Source organism: Carcharhinus amblyrhynchos, chromosome 1 (assembly GCF_965287045.1).
Source record: "Carcharhinus amblyrhynchos chromosome 1, sCarAmb.v2.hapA, whole genome shotgun sequence".
In the NCBI taxonomy this organism is placed as follows: Eukaryota; Metazoa; Chordata; class Chondrichthyes; order Carcharhiniformes; family Carcharhinidae; genus Carcharhinus; species Carcharhinus amblyrhynchos.
The window spans coordinates 156,765,655-156,781,785 of NC_137324.1; the positions used below are offsets into that span (position 1 = coordinate 156,765,655).

General features: G+C 45.4%; 1 protein-coding gene across 3 annotated transcripts in view; it reads left to right on the forward strand.

Annotated features, from left to right (window-relative positions):
• Positions 1 to 16,131, forward strand: part of maml3 (mastermind-like transcriptional coactivator 3) — a 487,731-nt gene that overhangs the window by 286,591 nt on the left and 185,009 nt on the right. For all 3 annotated transcript variants that reach the window (XM_080194249.1, XM_080194230.1, XM_080194240.1), the window contains exon 2: positions 1,854 to 3,356. In XM_080194249.1, the coding sequence (XP_080050375.1) occupies positions 1,854 to 3,356 (1,503 nt within the window). The remainder of the gene's footprint in view (positions 1 to 1,853; positions 3,357 to 16,131) is intronic.

The window sequence follows — 16,131 nt, forward strand, 5'->3', positions numbered from 1 at the left end:
TTTGCAAGTTCCCCTTCAAGCCATTCACCATCCTGACTTGGAAATATGTCACCGTTCCTTTGCAGTCACAATCCTGGAATTCCCTCCCTAACCTCATTGTAGGTTAACCCACAGCATGTGGGCTGCAGCCTTGCAAGAAGGCAGCTCACTACCACCTTTTCAAGGGCAACTAGAGATGGGCAATAAATACTGGCCAGTAACACCAATGTATGAATAGAAAACAATACACGTGGCATCCACATCCCCATGAAGCTCCCACTAGGGTCCACCTGGGACAACCTGTGCCAATGGCCAGTGCCCAGCATATCCCTCTCCCCCAGGAGCTATATTCATCTTTGTGCCCTAAGGGAGATCCCTCAACATGCTCACGCCCGGGTGGACCTATTGTAAAGCTTACTGACATGGTATCACATCGGCAAGGTTTAAAAATACGGTGAGGGGGGAAAATATGAGAGCTTGATAAAGTATATTTAAACGAGGTTCTGACTCTTTGAGGGTGTGAACCTTGCGACGTCAGAGGCTGGGAAAACTGTAGAACACGATCTTTCAGAATCGCGTTTTCCAATTCTCTCCGGATTTTCAGCCCACATTGCCGTTCTCTCCGATGGCGAACATGGTCTGAAAATTGCCCCTCTTTAGATTTTGAATACCTTAATTTCAGCTGAGGCCTTCAGTGGGGCTTTGACTACTGACCTACATAGGAACAAGAGTTAGCCCCTTGAGCCTGCTTCACCACTTAATGAGATCAAGGCTGATCTTCAAACTAATGCCATATGCTCAGTCTTGGTCTTCTTCCTCCTCTGAATCCCTTCACTAGTTCTTTTGGTGATATTCCCACTATTGTATATCCAGCTTTCTCTTCTTTTACTCTGGCACTTTGTTAATGAGCCAGAAAGCACCAGTTGTCCATGATGCAGACTTAATAAACAAAGCAGGAGCCCTTGTGGCACAGGGGGTATCATCCCTCCCTCTGGACCAGAACCTCTGTGTTCAAGTCCAAATACAGGAAGAAGTCTCACAACACTAGGTTAAAGTCTAACAGGATTATTTGATAGTAAACGCCACAAGCTTTCGGAACGCTGTTTCTTCATCGGGTGAGTGGAAAGCTTGTGGCATTTAGTATCAAACGAATCTGTTGGACTTTAACCTGGTATTGTGAGACTTCTTACTGTGTTTACCCCAGCCCAATGCCGGCATCTCCACTTCGAGTCCAACACCAGGACTTGTTGGCCACAGACGCAGCATTCATAACTCCGTTCAACGGGTATCGGGAATCCTTCCACCATTTCCCCACTATTCCTAAAGGGAAAAGAGCTTGGGCTGAGCTAGGTAACAAGGAACTTACAGAGTCCTAAAGCACTGAACTCAACCCTGACGAGAGAGGTAACATCCCCCTGTCTCATTACAAAGAAGCCTCACTCAAAGGGTGGTGAATCTCTGGAATTCTCTGCCCGTTGAAGTGGTGGAGGCTGCCTCGCTAAATATTTTTAAGAAGCGGGTTGATGGGTTTTTGATAGGCAAGGGGATTAAGGGTTATGGGGAGAAGGCGGGAATGTGGAACTGAGCCACGACAGATCAGCCATGATCTTATTGAATGGCGGGGCAGGCTCGAAGGGCTAGATGGCCGACTCCTGCTCCTATTTCTTATGTTCTTATGTTCTTGGTTGAATATTCAATTGAGTCAGGGCAAACAACATAAAGTCTTAACAAGATTAAAATGTTTTTCCATTTGACAGAAATTTGTAGTAATGAGGTTCAGCTGTATCTTGCTGATCACAGATTTGTATATTTTTGTTCTTAATGTGTCAAGATGACAGCCTTTATAATTACTTTTCTTTATGTTCTTCCTAAAGCTTCAAGAAACCGTAAAGAGGAAGCTTGAAGGCGCCCGCTCGCCACTTAATGGAGATCTGCAAAATGGAGTTTCCGACAGCAGCTTCTCCCCAAGTAACAAGCGAGTGCGGAAAGAGGGACCTGGGTTAGACCAGAGCAACACCCTGTCTAATAAGATCCCCATGCCTTCAGTCTCTCCTCTGCATCAAATTGACATAAAGTCATCGCTCCCAATACCAACCAGTGGAAATAATTCAACAGGCTTTGACGACATAAGCAAAGAGGGCAGGCTTCCCAGGGTGAATCTACAGGCCAATGGCACCAGAGACGATGACGACTTCAACTTAATATTAACCAAGGAGCTTAAGCAAGAGCCAATTGATGATCCAAGTTATATGGACTCATCGGACGCTTCCCTCCTCCATCAGAATAAACTGTTCTCAGATATCAATCTTAATGAGCAAGAATGGCAGGAGTTAATTGATGAGCTAACAAGTACAGTTCCAGAAGATGATATGCATGATCTGTTTAATGAAGATTTTGATGATAAAAAGGAGATGGAGGTTATCAGACCCACATCACAGACCCCAGTCCCACCAGATACCACCAACATAAAGAGTGAGATGTGCCAGTCTCCTTTTAATCAGATGTCGATGGGATCTCCGCAGGTTAGACCATCTTCATCGGGCCCTCCATTTTCTAATGTCTCCACAGTTTCCAGTGTGTCCTCTGTGTCAAGCATCTCCTCGCTTTCCGCTCCCGCCACTTCGCCAGTGACTTCAGCCAGCCAACCCCAGCAGCAAACCCCAAATCAAAGTCAAGCACATACGAGGTCTGGGAATGGCTTCTTGATGACGACGTCCTCGGGGTCAGGCTCAGGACAGGGTCCAGGTCCGGGGCCTGGGCCGGGATCTTTGCCATCAGCTGGCTCCGATCTTTCCCGAGCTGAACAGTTGAAACAAATGGCCGCTCAGCAGCAACAGAGAGCCATGCTGTTACAGCAGAAGCAGCAGCACACGCAGCCACAGCAGCCAAACCAGACACCGAGCTGGTCACCTGCTGCTCCGCCACACAGTCCCTTTGGAGGCCCCTTTAATACAGACAAACCAAATAGCCCGATGATGTACCCACAGGCCTTTAATAACCAAAAGCCTATGGTGCCTACTATGACAAACAACCCTCAGAAGGCCGTGAATAACTACCTCTCACAAAACCACATGAACATAATGAATCAACAGCCAAATACTATGGGGCAGACTTCTGTGAACAAACAGCCCATGCTTTCGTACGCTAACACTAAGCCACTGTCTCATTATAATATCGAGCCTGTGGGCCAGAGAATGACCCCGCCAATGGTTAATCAGAACAAAGCTCCCATGATGCCCTACTTGCCGCAACAGCAGCCACATGTTCAACCTCAGGCTTCTCATATTAGCGAGGAACAGAAGCGCTTGCTGTTAATGAAGCAGAAAGGACTGCTGCCCCAGACAATACCTTATGGAACGCTGCCAAGCCATGGTCCGGTAAGTGAGAGGAGAAAATTGATTTTTAATGTTGGCGAGGTGGATGCTTTTTCAGCACAACTATTTCCCTTTTTTCTGTCCTTTCACACTTAGGTGGTGTAAATGTATGCATACTTTTGATCATCTGACTGTGCGATGGTTTAGTTGGCCTTCTATTAAATGGCGTGTGTGTTGGGTTTTTTTTTTAAGATTCATTGATTTCACCATCAGGGGGTCCTGATGAAAACTGACTCTCTGAACCAAACTAGCTCCAGGCTTTGCTTTCGGAGGACACTTTTTGTATTTTATGTTAAATAAGTAAATATGCTGAGAATGATTTGCCTTTACAATTTCTCAAAGACTAAGAAGTGTAACCAGGGAACAGCATACAATTAAAGCTCTGCGGCAAAATGAGGATCTCACAGTTTGAAGCCTGATCTACTCACTCGTGTCCACGTTTTGTTACATCTTTCCGGCATTAGCTGACTATTTGATGCTGCTTGTACTATGGTGGGAATTCTGGGATGTTCGTTCCATAAATATAACCCTATTAGTCCAAGCGTTAAAAAAACCCCTGATAGTTTCCTGATCACCACTAGCACAGCTACAGATTCTTTATCGTAAAGGGATTAATACAGGTCACACAACGGTGAAATCAGATGCTTATTATTTGCACTATCTAGATATGTAAGTCTGCAATACATAGTGCGCTCAAAGTCTTTCACATATTACCCTTTAGTTTGTGTAACTAATAGCTCTGCAACAGAATAAATATTATCAATTCCATATTGCTGGCTGCAATAAGAGCCAGGATTTTTAGGATGGTGGGGGATTCTTGTCCTCCACCAAAGAGTCGGTGAGGAACACGTTGCTGCCCACACTGCCTGCCCCGCAGCCATTTTGCACTCTCAACGGATGTTTATTGGCTATATAAAGGGGGGCATGGACAAGTTGGGCCGAAGGGCCTGTTTCCATGCTGTACATCCCTATAACTAAAACACTGCGGATGCTGGAATCTGAAACAAAAAGAGAAAATGCAGGAGATTCTCAACAGGTCTGACGGCATCTATGGGGAGAGAACAGAGGTAACTCTTCGAGGCTGACTCACAACGTTAGCTCTATTCTTCCTCCATTAGTTGGCTGGAGATGGGACTTCTGCTCCTCACTGGTTGGAAGCCCTACCTTAGAGTACTGCTGATAGGCTAGCAATTCTCTAGTTCCTGCAGCACTGGAAGCTGCAGTGGAGCGGAAAAGTTGGAACCGCGTTCAGAGGGAAATTTTGGAGGTCTCAAGGAAGGGAGGAGGATAGGGGAGGCGTGGGGTAGTGGACAATGGGAGATTTGGGTGTTAAGAGTTGTGCAGTGGGGTTCCAAGCATTTCCAAAGTTAAAAGGGGGAATTCTAATGGAGGCAATTCCCCACGACTACCCAAGGCAAAAGCAAATTATTCTCGAACATCCGCCTCAAGTGCACCAGCCTAAAAACTGAGCTGCAATATCATACTTTATATCGCAAAGACCACCAACACTTACAGTGCAGAAGGAGGCGATTTGATCCATCATATCTGTGTGCTGGCTCTGTGCTAGAACACTTCAAGATGAATTCTACTGCCAGGCTCTCTCCCCATAACCCAGTATCTTTTTTGGCAGTAAATATAATAAGGTGCATTCGATTACACTTCAGTCATTCTTTGATTTAATTTGATTTATTATTGTCACATATATTAATGTACAGTGAAAAGTATTGTTTCTTTCATGCTGTACAGATAAAGCACACCATTCATAGAGTAGATAGGGGAGAAGGAAAGGAAAGAGTGCAGAATATAGTATTACAGTCATAGCTAGATTGTAGAGAAAGATCAGTTTAATATAAGGTAGGTCCATTCAAAAGTCTGATAGTAGCAGGGAAGAAGCTGTTCTTAAGTCGGTTGGTACGCGATCTTAGACATTTGTATCTTTTTCCTGATGGAAGAAGGTGGAAGAGAGTATGTCTGGGGTGCGTGAGGTCCTTAATTATGCTGGCTGTTTTTCCAAACCAGCAGGAAGTGTGGACGGAGTCAATGGATGGGAGGCCGGTTTGCATGATGGATTGGGCTTCATTCACAACCCTTTGTAGTTTCTTGCAGTCTTGGACGGAGCAGGAGCCATACCAAGCTGTGATACAACCAGAAAGAATGCTTTCTATGGTGCATCCAGAAGTTGATGAGAGTCATAGCAGACATACCAAATTTCCTTCGCCTTCTGAGAAATTAGAGAGATTGGTGGGCTTTCTTAATTATAGTGTTGGTGTGGAGGGACCAAAGCAGGTTGTTTGTGATCTGGACACCTAGAAAACCTGAAGTTCCTAACCATTTTTCTGTTAATGTAGATGGGCCATGGTCTCCACTACACTTCCTGAAGTTGATGACTATCTCCTTCGTTTTATGACATTCTCTGAAGATAGTGAATAAACAGATATGGGATTCCAGGCATACAGATGTAATGCATGAAAAATCTCTAACGAGTGACAGAGGCAAACACTAAGTGAATGTGATGCATGCTGTATTGTAAGATTGTTAGCAGAATGTGTTCTAGTCACCTTCAAATTCACACATGAATCCCAGAAGGAAAGGAAAATCAAGAGTGCAAAATTTCTACAAATATTTCAGTCTGCTTTTCTCACAGCTAGCTGTAGTCTTCCCAATGTCCACAATTACACTGCTTTTCAGGCATAAGACAAGTCAACACAGGTGGATATTTGAGTGGAGATACCACCCATTGGGCCTCCTCCCAGTTTTATTCTCATTGCGGCCTTCAGTCAGTACCTTCACCAAGTACCAAGAATTCCTTCCCCAAAGCTGAATGGGTACTAACCAAATCAAGGAGACATTATGAAGTGACATTGTCCTTCATTATCATATTAGCGACATAGAGAACAGGTATGCAACAGGTGTTCAGCATTGAATCAGACCAATTAAAAATTAAAAGACCTCAAGGAATCAAACCGATGTATGTACACTACAACATACTAACATCAATGTGAGATGTTGCAGACACTGACTACATTCACCTGGCCCTGAGGAAGGTGGCATTTTTAAACAACTAGAAGTGGGCAGCATGATGGCACAGTGGTTAGCACTGCTGCCTCACAGGACTAAGGACCCGGGTTCAATTCCAGCCCTGGGTCACTGTCTGTGTGGGGTTTGCACGTGTCTGTATGGGTTTCCTCCGGGTGCTCTGGTTTTCTCTCACAGTCCAAAGATGTGTGGGTTAGGTTGATTGGTCACGATAAATTGACCCTAATGTCAGGGGGATTAGCAGAGTAAATGAGGTTTACGGGAATAGGGCTTGGTTGGGACTGTGGTTGGTACAGACTCAATGGGCTGAATAGCCTCCTTCTGTACTGCAGGGATTCTATGATTCTAGAGGCAGCAGACTTTTCAGTAGTGTGGATGTTCCACACCCTGGCTCTGCAGTCCACCTGGCAGAAGTCCAACTACAAAATGTTACATTTGCTGATCCCACCACATTCACCAGCATCAGCAGCTTTTGAATAGTGGTCCATCCGTACCCCATGCTCAAGCCTGAATGAGTTCCATGGGCTACACCTCCCGGAATGCCTGAAATCCATGGAATTTGTGGAACCCTACACAGTTTGTTCAATTGTTCTGAACATTTTTGTAATATAAATTTCAGACGGGTCCCCCTGACTTCCTGGGCCTTGCATACATTGTGATGTCCCTGTGCCTTCAGGTCTACTTTCCAGGGCCTGACCCATTCCACATGCAGTTAACTGGGAGGCGCTGGGCTAGACTGGGATTGGGACTAGGATGTCACCATCATTATTTGGACAAGTTGCCTATGCTTGTTGCTCCTCTGCGGGCAGTACACACATTTTAATGAAATTGAATATTGGACCAATGTGGACATTGCTGGCATTGCCAGTGTTCATTGCCCATCCCTATTTGCCCTTGCGAAGGTGGTATTGGGCCACCTTCTTGAAACGCTACAGCCCATGTAGTGTAGTTAAGCCCACAGTGCTGTTAGATTTGACAAGCTCCAGGACTTTGACCCAGGAAGGAGCAGTGATGTAGTTCCACTTGAGAATAGTGTGTGACTTGGAGGGGAACATGTAGATGCAGGTGTTCCCATGCTTCAGTTACCTTTGTCCATCTAGGTGGTAGAACTGCAGGTTTGGAAGATGCTGTTGAAAGATACCTAGCAGGTAGCTACAGTGCATCTTATTATAAGGCATACACTGCGGCCACTGTGCAGCGTTGGTGGAGGGAGTGAATGCTTAAGTTGGTGCATGGTGTGCCGATCACACAGGCTGTTTTGTCATAGAATCATGGAAACCCTGCAGTGCAGAAAGAGGCCAATCAAGTCTGCACCGACAAAAACCCAGGCCTTCTCCCCATAACCCCACATAATTACCCCAGTAATCCCCGTGACACAAAGAGGCAACTTAGCATAGCCAATCAACCTAACCTGCACATCTGTGGACTGTGGGAGGAAACCAGAGCACCTGGAGGAAACACACGCAGATACAGGGAGAATGCGAAGACTGCACACAGACAGTGACCCAAGACAGGAACTGAACCCAGGTCCCTGGAGCTGTGAGGCAGCAGTGCTAACCACTGTGCTACTGTGCTGCCCCACGTGCCCTGGCTGGTGTTGTGATTCTTGAGTGTTGTCGGAGTTTGACCCATCCAGACAAGTGGAACGTATTCCATCACACTTCTGTCTTGTGCCTTTCAGGTGGTGAACAGGCTTTGGGGAGCTGGGAGGTGAGTTACACAGGATTCCCAGTCTCTGACCTGCTCTTGTAGTCACAGTATTTATACGACGAGTCAAGTTCAGTTTCTGGTCAATGATAACTCTCCAGGATATTGTCAGTGTGGGATTCAGTGATGGCAATGCCATTGAATGTCAAGGCGAGATAGTTAGATTCTCCCTTGTTGCAGATGATCACTGGCTGATGTTTTTGTGACCAGCCGAATGTTACTTTTGCTGATGAGCTCAAACCTGAAGGGTGCCCCGATCTTGCTGCAGGAGGGCAAGGCTTCATCTTCATGATAATGCAGCTGAAGATGATTGGCCACCAACAACCACAACCATCTACCTTTGTGTTAGGTATGACTCCAGTCTCTCCTGAAGACATGGGGTGATTGGGATACCGTGGCATTGCAGGAGCACCCCTGGTACTCCTACCTCCACAACAACAAATCTTTCAAACATTCTTAAAGAAAATCTCTATATTCCTAAGTGTTTATCCCACCCAATTTCGGCATTGAGACCTAAACCAGTCATTACAGCTTTCATCTGTACAGCTAATCAACTAAACCCAGTACCAGATTGGAGGACTTTCAGACATACTTGGCCTATGAAACCTAATTCCCAGAATTAAAATCCTACCTTGATAGCTTGCCAGAACACTGTTTATGGTGACGTTACTTTTTGGAATAATGTTTACAGTAATGCCCAGTTCTAATGCCTGCAATAAAACCCTGCGTCTGCAAACTACCAACTCCATCCCGCTCTCTCTGGTGGCCCAGTCTGACACAGTAAGAAGTCTCACAACACCAGGTTAAAGTCCAACAGGTTTATTTGGTAGCAAATGTCACCAGCTTTCGGGGCTCTGTCTCCACGCCAGCATCTCCACATCATGAATCTCTTGGACTTTAACCTGGCGTTGTGAGACTTCTTATTGTGTTTACCCCAGTCCAATGCCAGCATCTCCACATCATGGGTGAGTCTGAGTCAGGCTGTCCGGTTTGAGCCTTAGATGTGCATTTGAACACAGTCCATCACCTGTAGAATGGGATAGACTTTCCCCGCCATAACATTACCTGGCTTTGTCCCTGTCTCAGTTCATCTCCGGGTGCCCCGGTTTCCTCCTGTAGTCCAAAGACATGTAGGTTAGATGCATTGGCCATGCTAAATTCTCCCTCAGTGTATCCAAACAGGCACTGAAGTGTGGCGATTAGGGGATTTTCACAGTAACTTTATTGCAGTGTTAATGTAAGCCTACTTGTGACTAATAAATTAACTTTAACTTTATCTGGTGCTGAATTGCTTTCTTATCTCTAAACCTGACTATTGAAATGTTCTTCTCACCAACTTCATTCTTCCACCTTGCACAAACCTGAACTCATCCAAAACGTTGCCACTTGCATCCTCACTCACATCAAGTCCTGTTCATCCATTATACACCCAGCTCACCCCTCCCCCCCAATTCTGTGCATACTGACCTACACTAATCCCCAGTCCAGCAACGCCTTGATTTTAAAGTTCTCATTCTAGTTTAAAATCCCTTGGCCATTCCATTCCTACACACATCCAGATTTCTGTGTTCCTTCAATTCAGGCCTCTTGTGTATCCTTGATCTCCATCGCTCCAATATTGATGCCCAGGTTTTAAGCTACCTGGGTCCCAGGCAGTGGAATTCTCTGCTGCAATATCTCCAACTCCCTCTCCTCCTTGAAGTCACTCTTAAAACCTACTTCATTGACTCACCTTTCCCAATATCCCCTTATATGACTCCGTGTCAAATTTTGTTTGATGACATTCCAGTGAAGCACTTTGGGATGTTTTACTTTGTCAGAGGTGCTGTATAAATGCAAGGTATTGTGTGTATTTGTCATATATCTGATGATGTCTCCAGTAATACTCTTTGTTATTTATTTCTTCCCCATTGGGCAGCACAGTGGGACAGTGGCTAGCACTGTTGTCTCACAGCGCCAGGGACCTGGGTTTGATTCCGGTCTTGGGTGACTGTCTGTGTGGAGTTTGCATATTCTCCCCATGTCTGCCTGGGTTTCCTTTGGGTGTTTCCTCCCATGATCCAAAGATGATCAGGTTATAGGTGGACTGGCCATGCTAAATCGCCCCATGGTGTCCAAAGATTTGTAAGTTGGGTGAATTGGTCATGGTGAATGCACAGAATTGTGAGGATGGGATGGAGGGCCCGGGTGGGTGCTCTTTTTGGAGGTCAGTACGGACTCCAGATGGCTTCTTTCTGTTCTGTCAAGATTCTACCCTGGGCAAGTCCTTGGTTCATTGTCTGCTGCCACTTCATCCTGAGTGGTTTTCTTGGCAGTTTTTGTCAACGGTAGTTTGCCGTTGGCTTCCAGTGGCTGGGGCCAGAGTGAGGAGGAGAAAAGTCTACCTTAGCCATATTGGGAATAGAATGCATGTTTTAGCATTGTTATTCTGAGCCATGCAATACAATCTAGCCAACAGAGCTAACTGGCTCCAACCCTATGCTAAAGTCTGTAGCAATGCCCCATGTTAACAGCTGTAGTGATATCCTGTATTAATTGTTGTAGTAATAACCGATCTAACACCTGCAGTAATACTCTATGTTTATATCTAAATCACAGACCAGTCTCCTTTCGAAAGTTACATTTGAAGCTGTGTTCATCACCCTTGCAGGCAACTCATTCCAGATCATAACAAACTGATACCTAATAAAAAAATTCTCATCTTCACTCCACTTCCTTTGCCAATTATCATAAATTTCAATCCTCTGGTCACCAACAATTCAGGCACAATGAACCCTATCATGTTCGGTTCTGAACCCGATAGTGAATGACTTCCAATTTCTGCCACATGAAGTGAGGATTCTTGACATATTGTGAAAATCGAACAAAATGGATTTTGAGGACAAAGTGCTCTCGATCTGAGCAACACTGCAAGGATCGGTGAAGGCAACCAGCTCCATTTTGTGCTTGGAGTAGATATCCCGCACTGTGACAGATATCCGGAGGGAGCTAAAGCGGGAATTAACCCACGGAGCCAGCAGGGTTAAAGTGACATCATCATCTCAACCTTAGTCTGAATTTCTGTCCTGGAATTTCTGTTCGAAGAATTCTATCTAATTGGCTAGATGAGCGGCATGGTGGCACAGTGGTTAGCTCTGCTGCCTCACAGTGCCACAGACCCAGGTTCAATTCTGGCCTTGGGCTGTGTAGAGTTTGTGCATTCTGCCCATGTGTGTGCGGGTTTCCTCCGGGTGCTCCAGTTTCCTCCACAAAGATGTGTGGGTTAGGTTGATTGGCCATGATAAATCGATCTTTAGTGTCAGGGGGATTTGCAGGGTAAGTATGTAAGGTTATGGGGATAGAGCCTGGGTGGGATTGTGGTTGGTGCAGACTCAATGGGCTGAATTGCCTCCTCCTGCACTGTAGAGATTCTATGATTCTATGGCTAACTCTATCTCGCTGTGCATTAAACAGTGAGGAGGATGGTAATTATGAGGCTGGCGGGCAAGAGTAGGATGAGCACAATGAGTTGTGTCGTCACCTCCCCACCCTCCTAGCTAACCCCTCCCCCGCTCCCCAGCGACAACCCAGTAGGCCTAGTGTAAACTGATCAGGGGAGCAGGATGCAGGGGATCATGCTGAAGGAAGACAAGAATGAAGTTGTGGCGAGGGAGTTCCTTTGTGGATCCCGGAGGAGCACTTTTGTTCAGGTGAGGAAGTTCTCCACACCTTCTGATTCCTGGTGCCAGTTACCCTGACTGAAAACTGGCATCATCTTGCTGGTTTAAATGGTTTTGGGATCTGGCCTGAGTGAGGTGATCTTTCGCATTTCCCTTCGACCGTCACCCAATGGACCTTGTGCCACACAGCCAGTATTTTAATCTCTCACACAGCCATTCTCGAGGGAAAATCAGCACTCTGGTTTTGGCTAGCCAGGAGTTTCCTGAGGGTTCGTAAAATATTTTGGTGGCAGGGAAAATGGTTAGTGGCAGCAGGATTTTCATACATGCTCCTGAAAATAGCCACTTTCACCTCATTTGTCCATTAGTTTAAGCTTTATTTATTCGTGTTACAAGTAGACTTATATTAACACTGCAGTGAAGTTACTGTGAAAATCCCCTGGTCGCCACACTCCGGCACCTGTTCGGGTACACGGCGGGAAAATTTGGTGTGGCCAATACACCAAACCAGCACGTCTTTCGCACTGTGGGAGGAAACCAAAGCACCTGGAGGAAACCCATGCAGATACAAGGAGAATGTGCAGGCTCCACATTGATAATGACCCATCAGGAAATGAGCCCAAGGCCCTGGCACTGTGAGGCAGCAATGCTAACCACAATACCACCGTGGTTAAGGCTCACAATCAGGCACAATGAACCCTATCATGTTTGGCTCTGAACCTGATAGTGAATGACTTCCAATTTCTGCCACATGAAGTGAGGATTCTTGACATATTGTGAAAATCAAACAACATGGATTTTAAGGACAAAGTGCTTTTTTATTCTACTAAATTAGACGGTTTTTAATACCTCATGTAACATCAGAAACAAACAAGCTCCAGATTTCCATGTCACCTGCAGAAAATGATCAATGACTGTGAGTACATTAGAAAGCTGAAATGTATTCTGTAATGAACTGCAACTTATTTCTCAGTAAACTTGTAATAATGATCATAAATTACATGTCATGGGCCTTGCTGAAAATTACAGACAGCGAGCACACTGGCAGCACAAAAAAACTGGTGAAAAAATGGAATAAGTAGTCCAGTTAAATAAATCTGTATGACATTAATTCCATGGGAGAGATTTGAAGGGACTTAAACTAATGGCAGGGTGGGGCAGGCTTAGGGGCTTTGGGAGCTAACATCTGGAGAGGCAAATGGTGTCGTGGCAATGTCATTGGCCTACTAATCCAGGGGCCCAGGCTAATGCTCAGGGCACAGGTTTGAATCCACCATTGGCACTTGGTAGAATTTTAACTTGATTAGTACATTTGGAATTGAAAGCTAGTCTTTATATTGGTGACCATGAAACTATCACCAATCCCATCTTGCTTACTAATGCCCTTTAGCGAAGGAAATCTGCCATCCTTTACCTGGCCTGGCCTACACGTACCTCCAGAGCCACAGCAATGTGGTTGACTCTTAACTATCCTCAGAAATGGACAAGCAAGCCACTCAGTTCAAGGACAATTAATGGCAGGCAGCAATTACTAACCTTGTCCCCTCTCCCCCAGATTATTTTTATTCATTTGAAGGGGATGTCGGTGGCGCTGGCTAAGCCAGCATTGACTGCCCTTCAAAAAACGGTGTTGATCTGCCTTTCTGAACCACTGCCATCCATGTGGTGCAGGTAGATCCACAGTGCTGCTCGGAAGGAAGTTCCAGGATTTTGAACCAGCGACAGTGAAGGAACGGCAATATATTTCCAAGTCAGGATGGTGAATGGCTTGGAGGGGAACATCCAGGTGGTGCTCGTCTCTGTGTTGGGTTTCCAGAATAAACTGGGCTATCCTGGATGCAGGGTCGATCAGTTGGTAGAAGCTGACTGTTTCCTCACAAGAGGCCACTTGCAAAGCTACATTGTTGGAGCCCATTTCAATATCTACAGTATTGAATGTGTTTTTCGTTTTATATTGGCTAATATCACCCCTTATCATCTAACTATATAGGACTACAGCCAAGATTATACACTATGCCCTCCCTTTAAGCTCTGATATAATTCAGGTGAGTCCGCAGATTACTGTTTCCAAGGCCAATATATCTTACCTGAGATGCAGTGCCTGAAATTGAAAACACATTGAAACAATGTAGACTAATCAAAGCCCTGTGTAATGAAGCATCGCCTCATCATCCTTCTATTTCATCTCTCTTAAGATAAAGTCCAATTTTTAAAAAATTCATTCATTGGGCTATAGGCATCGCCAGCATTTATTGCCCATCTCTGGTTGCCTTTGGAGGGGAGTTGAGAATCAACCACATTGCTGTGGCTCTGGAGGCACATGTAGGCCAGCAGATTTCCTTCTTTAAAGGACCCAGATGGGTTTTTCCAGCAATGGTTTCACGGACATCAGTTGACTCTTAATTCCAGATTTTTTTATTGAATTAAAATTCCACTAGCTGACATGGCAGGTTTCGAACCCGGGTCCCTGGAACATGAGCTGAGTTGCTGGATCTAGTGATAATACCACTTGGCCATCACCTCACCATATTGGCCTTTTTGACTGCTTTTTGAATCTGTGGACTGGATTTCAGTGATTTGCATGTCTAGACACTCACATTTCTTTGCTCCCTCACAGTTCCTAGTTTCTTGCTATTTTGAAAATGTTCCGATTTGCCTTTCTTAGATCCAGTGTGAATGACACATACCCATAACTGAACTCCCATCTGCTGCAGTTTTGCCCGTTTATTTAGTCTGCCATGGCTCCTTGCAGCTTGCTCCTCACATCCACACAACTTACTGCGTCTGCTAACTTGGCGTCACTGCCCGATCTCAATATAGAACATTCCATTCATACAGATCATTAATAAAACCTGAGGCAGACCCCTGTACAGATCTCCGGGGAACACCACTTGTCACATCCCGCCAATCAGAGTCCGTTGTCTTTTTTAATCCCATCTTCCTGTCTCCCATCTCCCAACTAATTACCAGCCCAGATCGTGAGGTTACAACGCCACTTTTGCTAATAAGTCTCTTGAATGAAAGATTGTAGAAAGCGAGTGGTTAGGACCGGGAATGCACTGCCTGAGAGCGTGGCGATGGAAGATTCTATCACAGCTTTCTTTCGAGAATTGGATGATTATTTGAAGAGAAAAAGAACATGTAGGGTTACGGGGAAAAGGGGTGGACAGGAACGAAGTGAATGATTTGCCGTGAGCCAGCGTGGATACAATAGGCCGAGTAGCCTCCTTCTCTGCTGGAACCATTCTATGATTGCATTCTGGAAGTACATACTCCACTATTCACCTTGCCAATAAAGTTTATTTACTGGTGTCACAAATAGGCTTACATTAACACTGCAATGAAGTTACTGTGAAAATTCCCTAGTCGCCACTCTGGCACCTGTTCGGGGACACTGAGGGAGAATTTAGCATGGCCAACGCACATAACGAGCACGTCTTTTGGACTGTGGAAGAAAACTGGAACACCCGGAGGAAACCCACGCAGACATGGGGAGAACATACAGACTCTGCACAGTCAGTGACCCAAGCCGGGAATCGAACCCGGGTCAATGACACTGTAAGGCAGCAGCGCTAACCACTGTGCCACCGATACCGTCTGCAAAAATCAAAAAGTTTCCTCGGGACATGACCTATCTTACACAAACCCATGTTGTCCACCCGCCTCGATCAGCCAGGATTTGTCCAAGCAATTGGTCCCTCTAACTTTGATGGTAAGATTTCAGTAATATTCCAGATATGGGGTTAAAATGATAGGTCTTAGTTACCTGGTTCCTCCCTCCCTCTCCTTCCCAGAGGACAATAATCTAATCACAAGATTCAGACAGCTGAGATAATTTAAATCAGTGTTTCTCAATTCTTTCAGGGCAAACCCTATCATGGCCTCTCATGCTTCACTGAATTTATTGTTCAGGGTGACGGTACCCCTCCCCCAACACCCTGAATTCTTCTAAAAAATATAAGATACTTGTTTTTCTTATACTACATCAGGGATTGCCTTGCCAAATGCAGTTTCATTGGCTGTAGAAGCACTTGGCGACATTGTGTTCATTTTTTTTTGTTTCTTTTTCTCGCTGTTCTGTCCATGGAAATTCCTCGTTTCTTCCACCCCTTTTCTCTGCCGTTTGTTTAATTGTGCCTAATCACCGACCCTTGTCTCCCTGCGACCCGTTTCTGTGGCCTCGCTTATGTCGTGCTTTGCTGCCCCTTTTCTGTTTGTGCGTTTTGCTCTCTCTCTCTCTCTCTCTCTTCGATCTTAACCACCGACATTCTTTCCCTCTTCTCTGTTGCCTGCACTGCTCCTCTTTCCCTCCAACTGCTCCACCAGTGAGAAACACTGCTTTAAATCATGTCAGCTGTCTGAATCTTGTGTTTAGA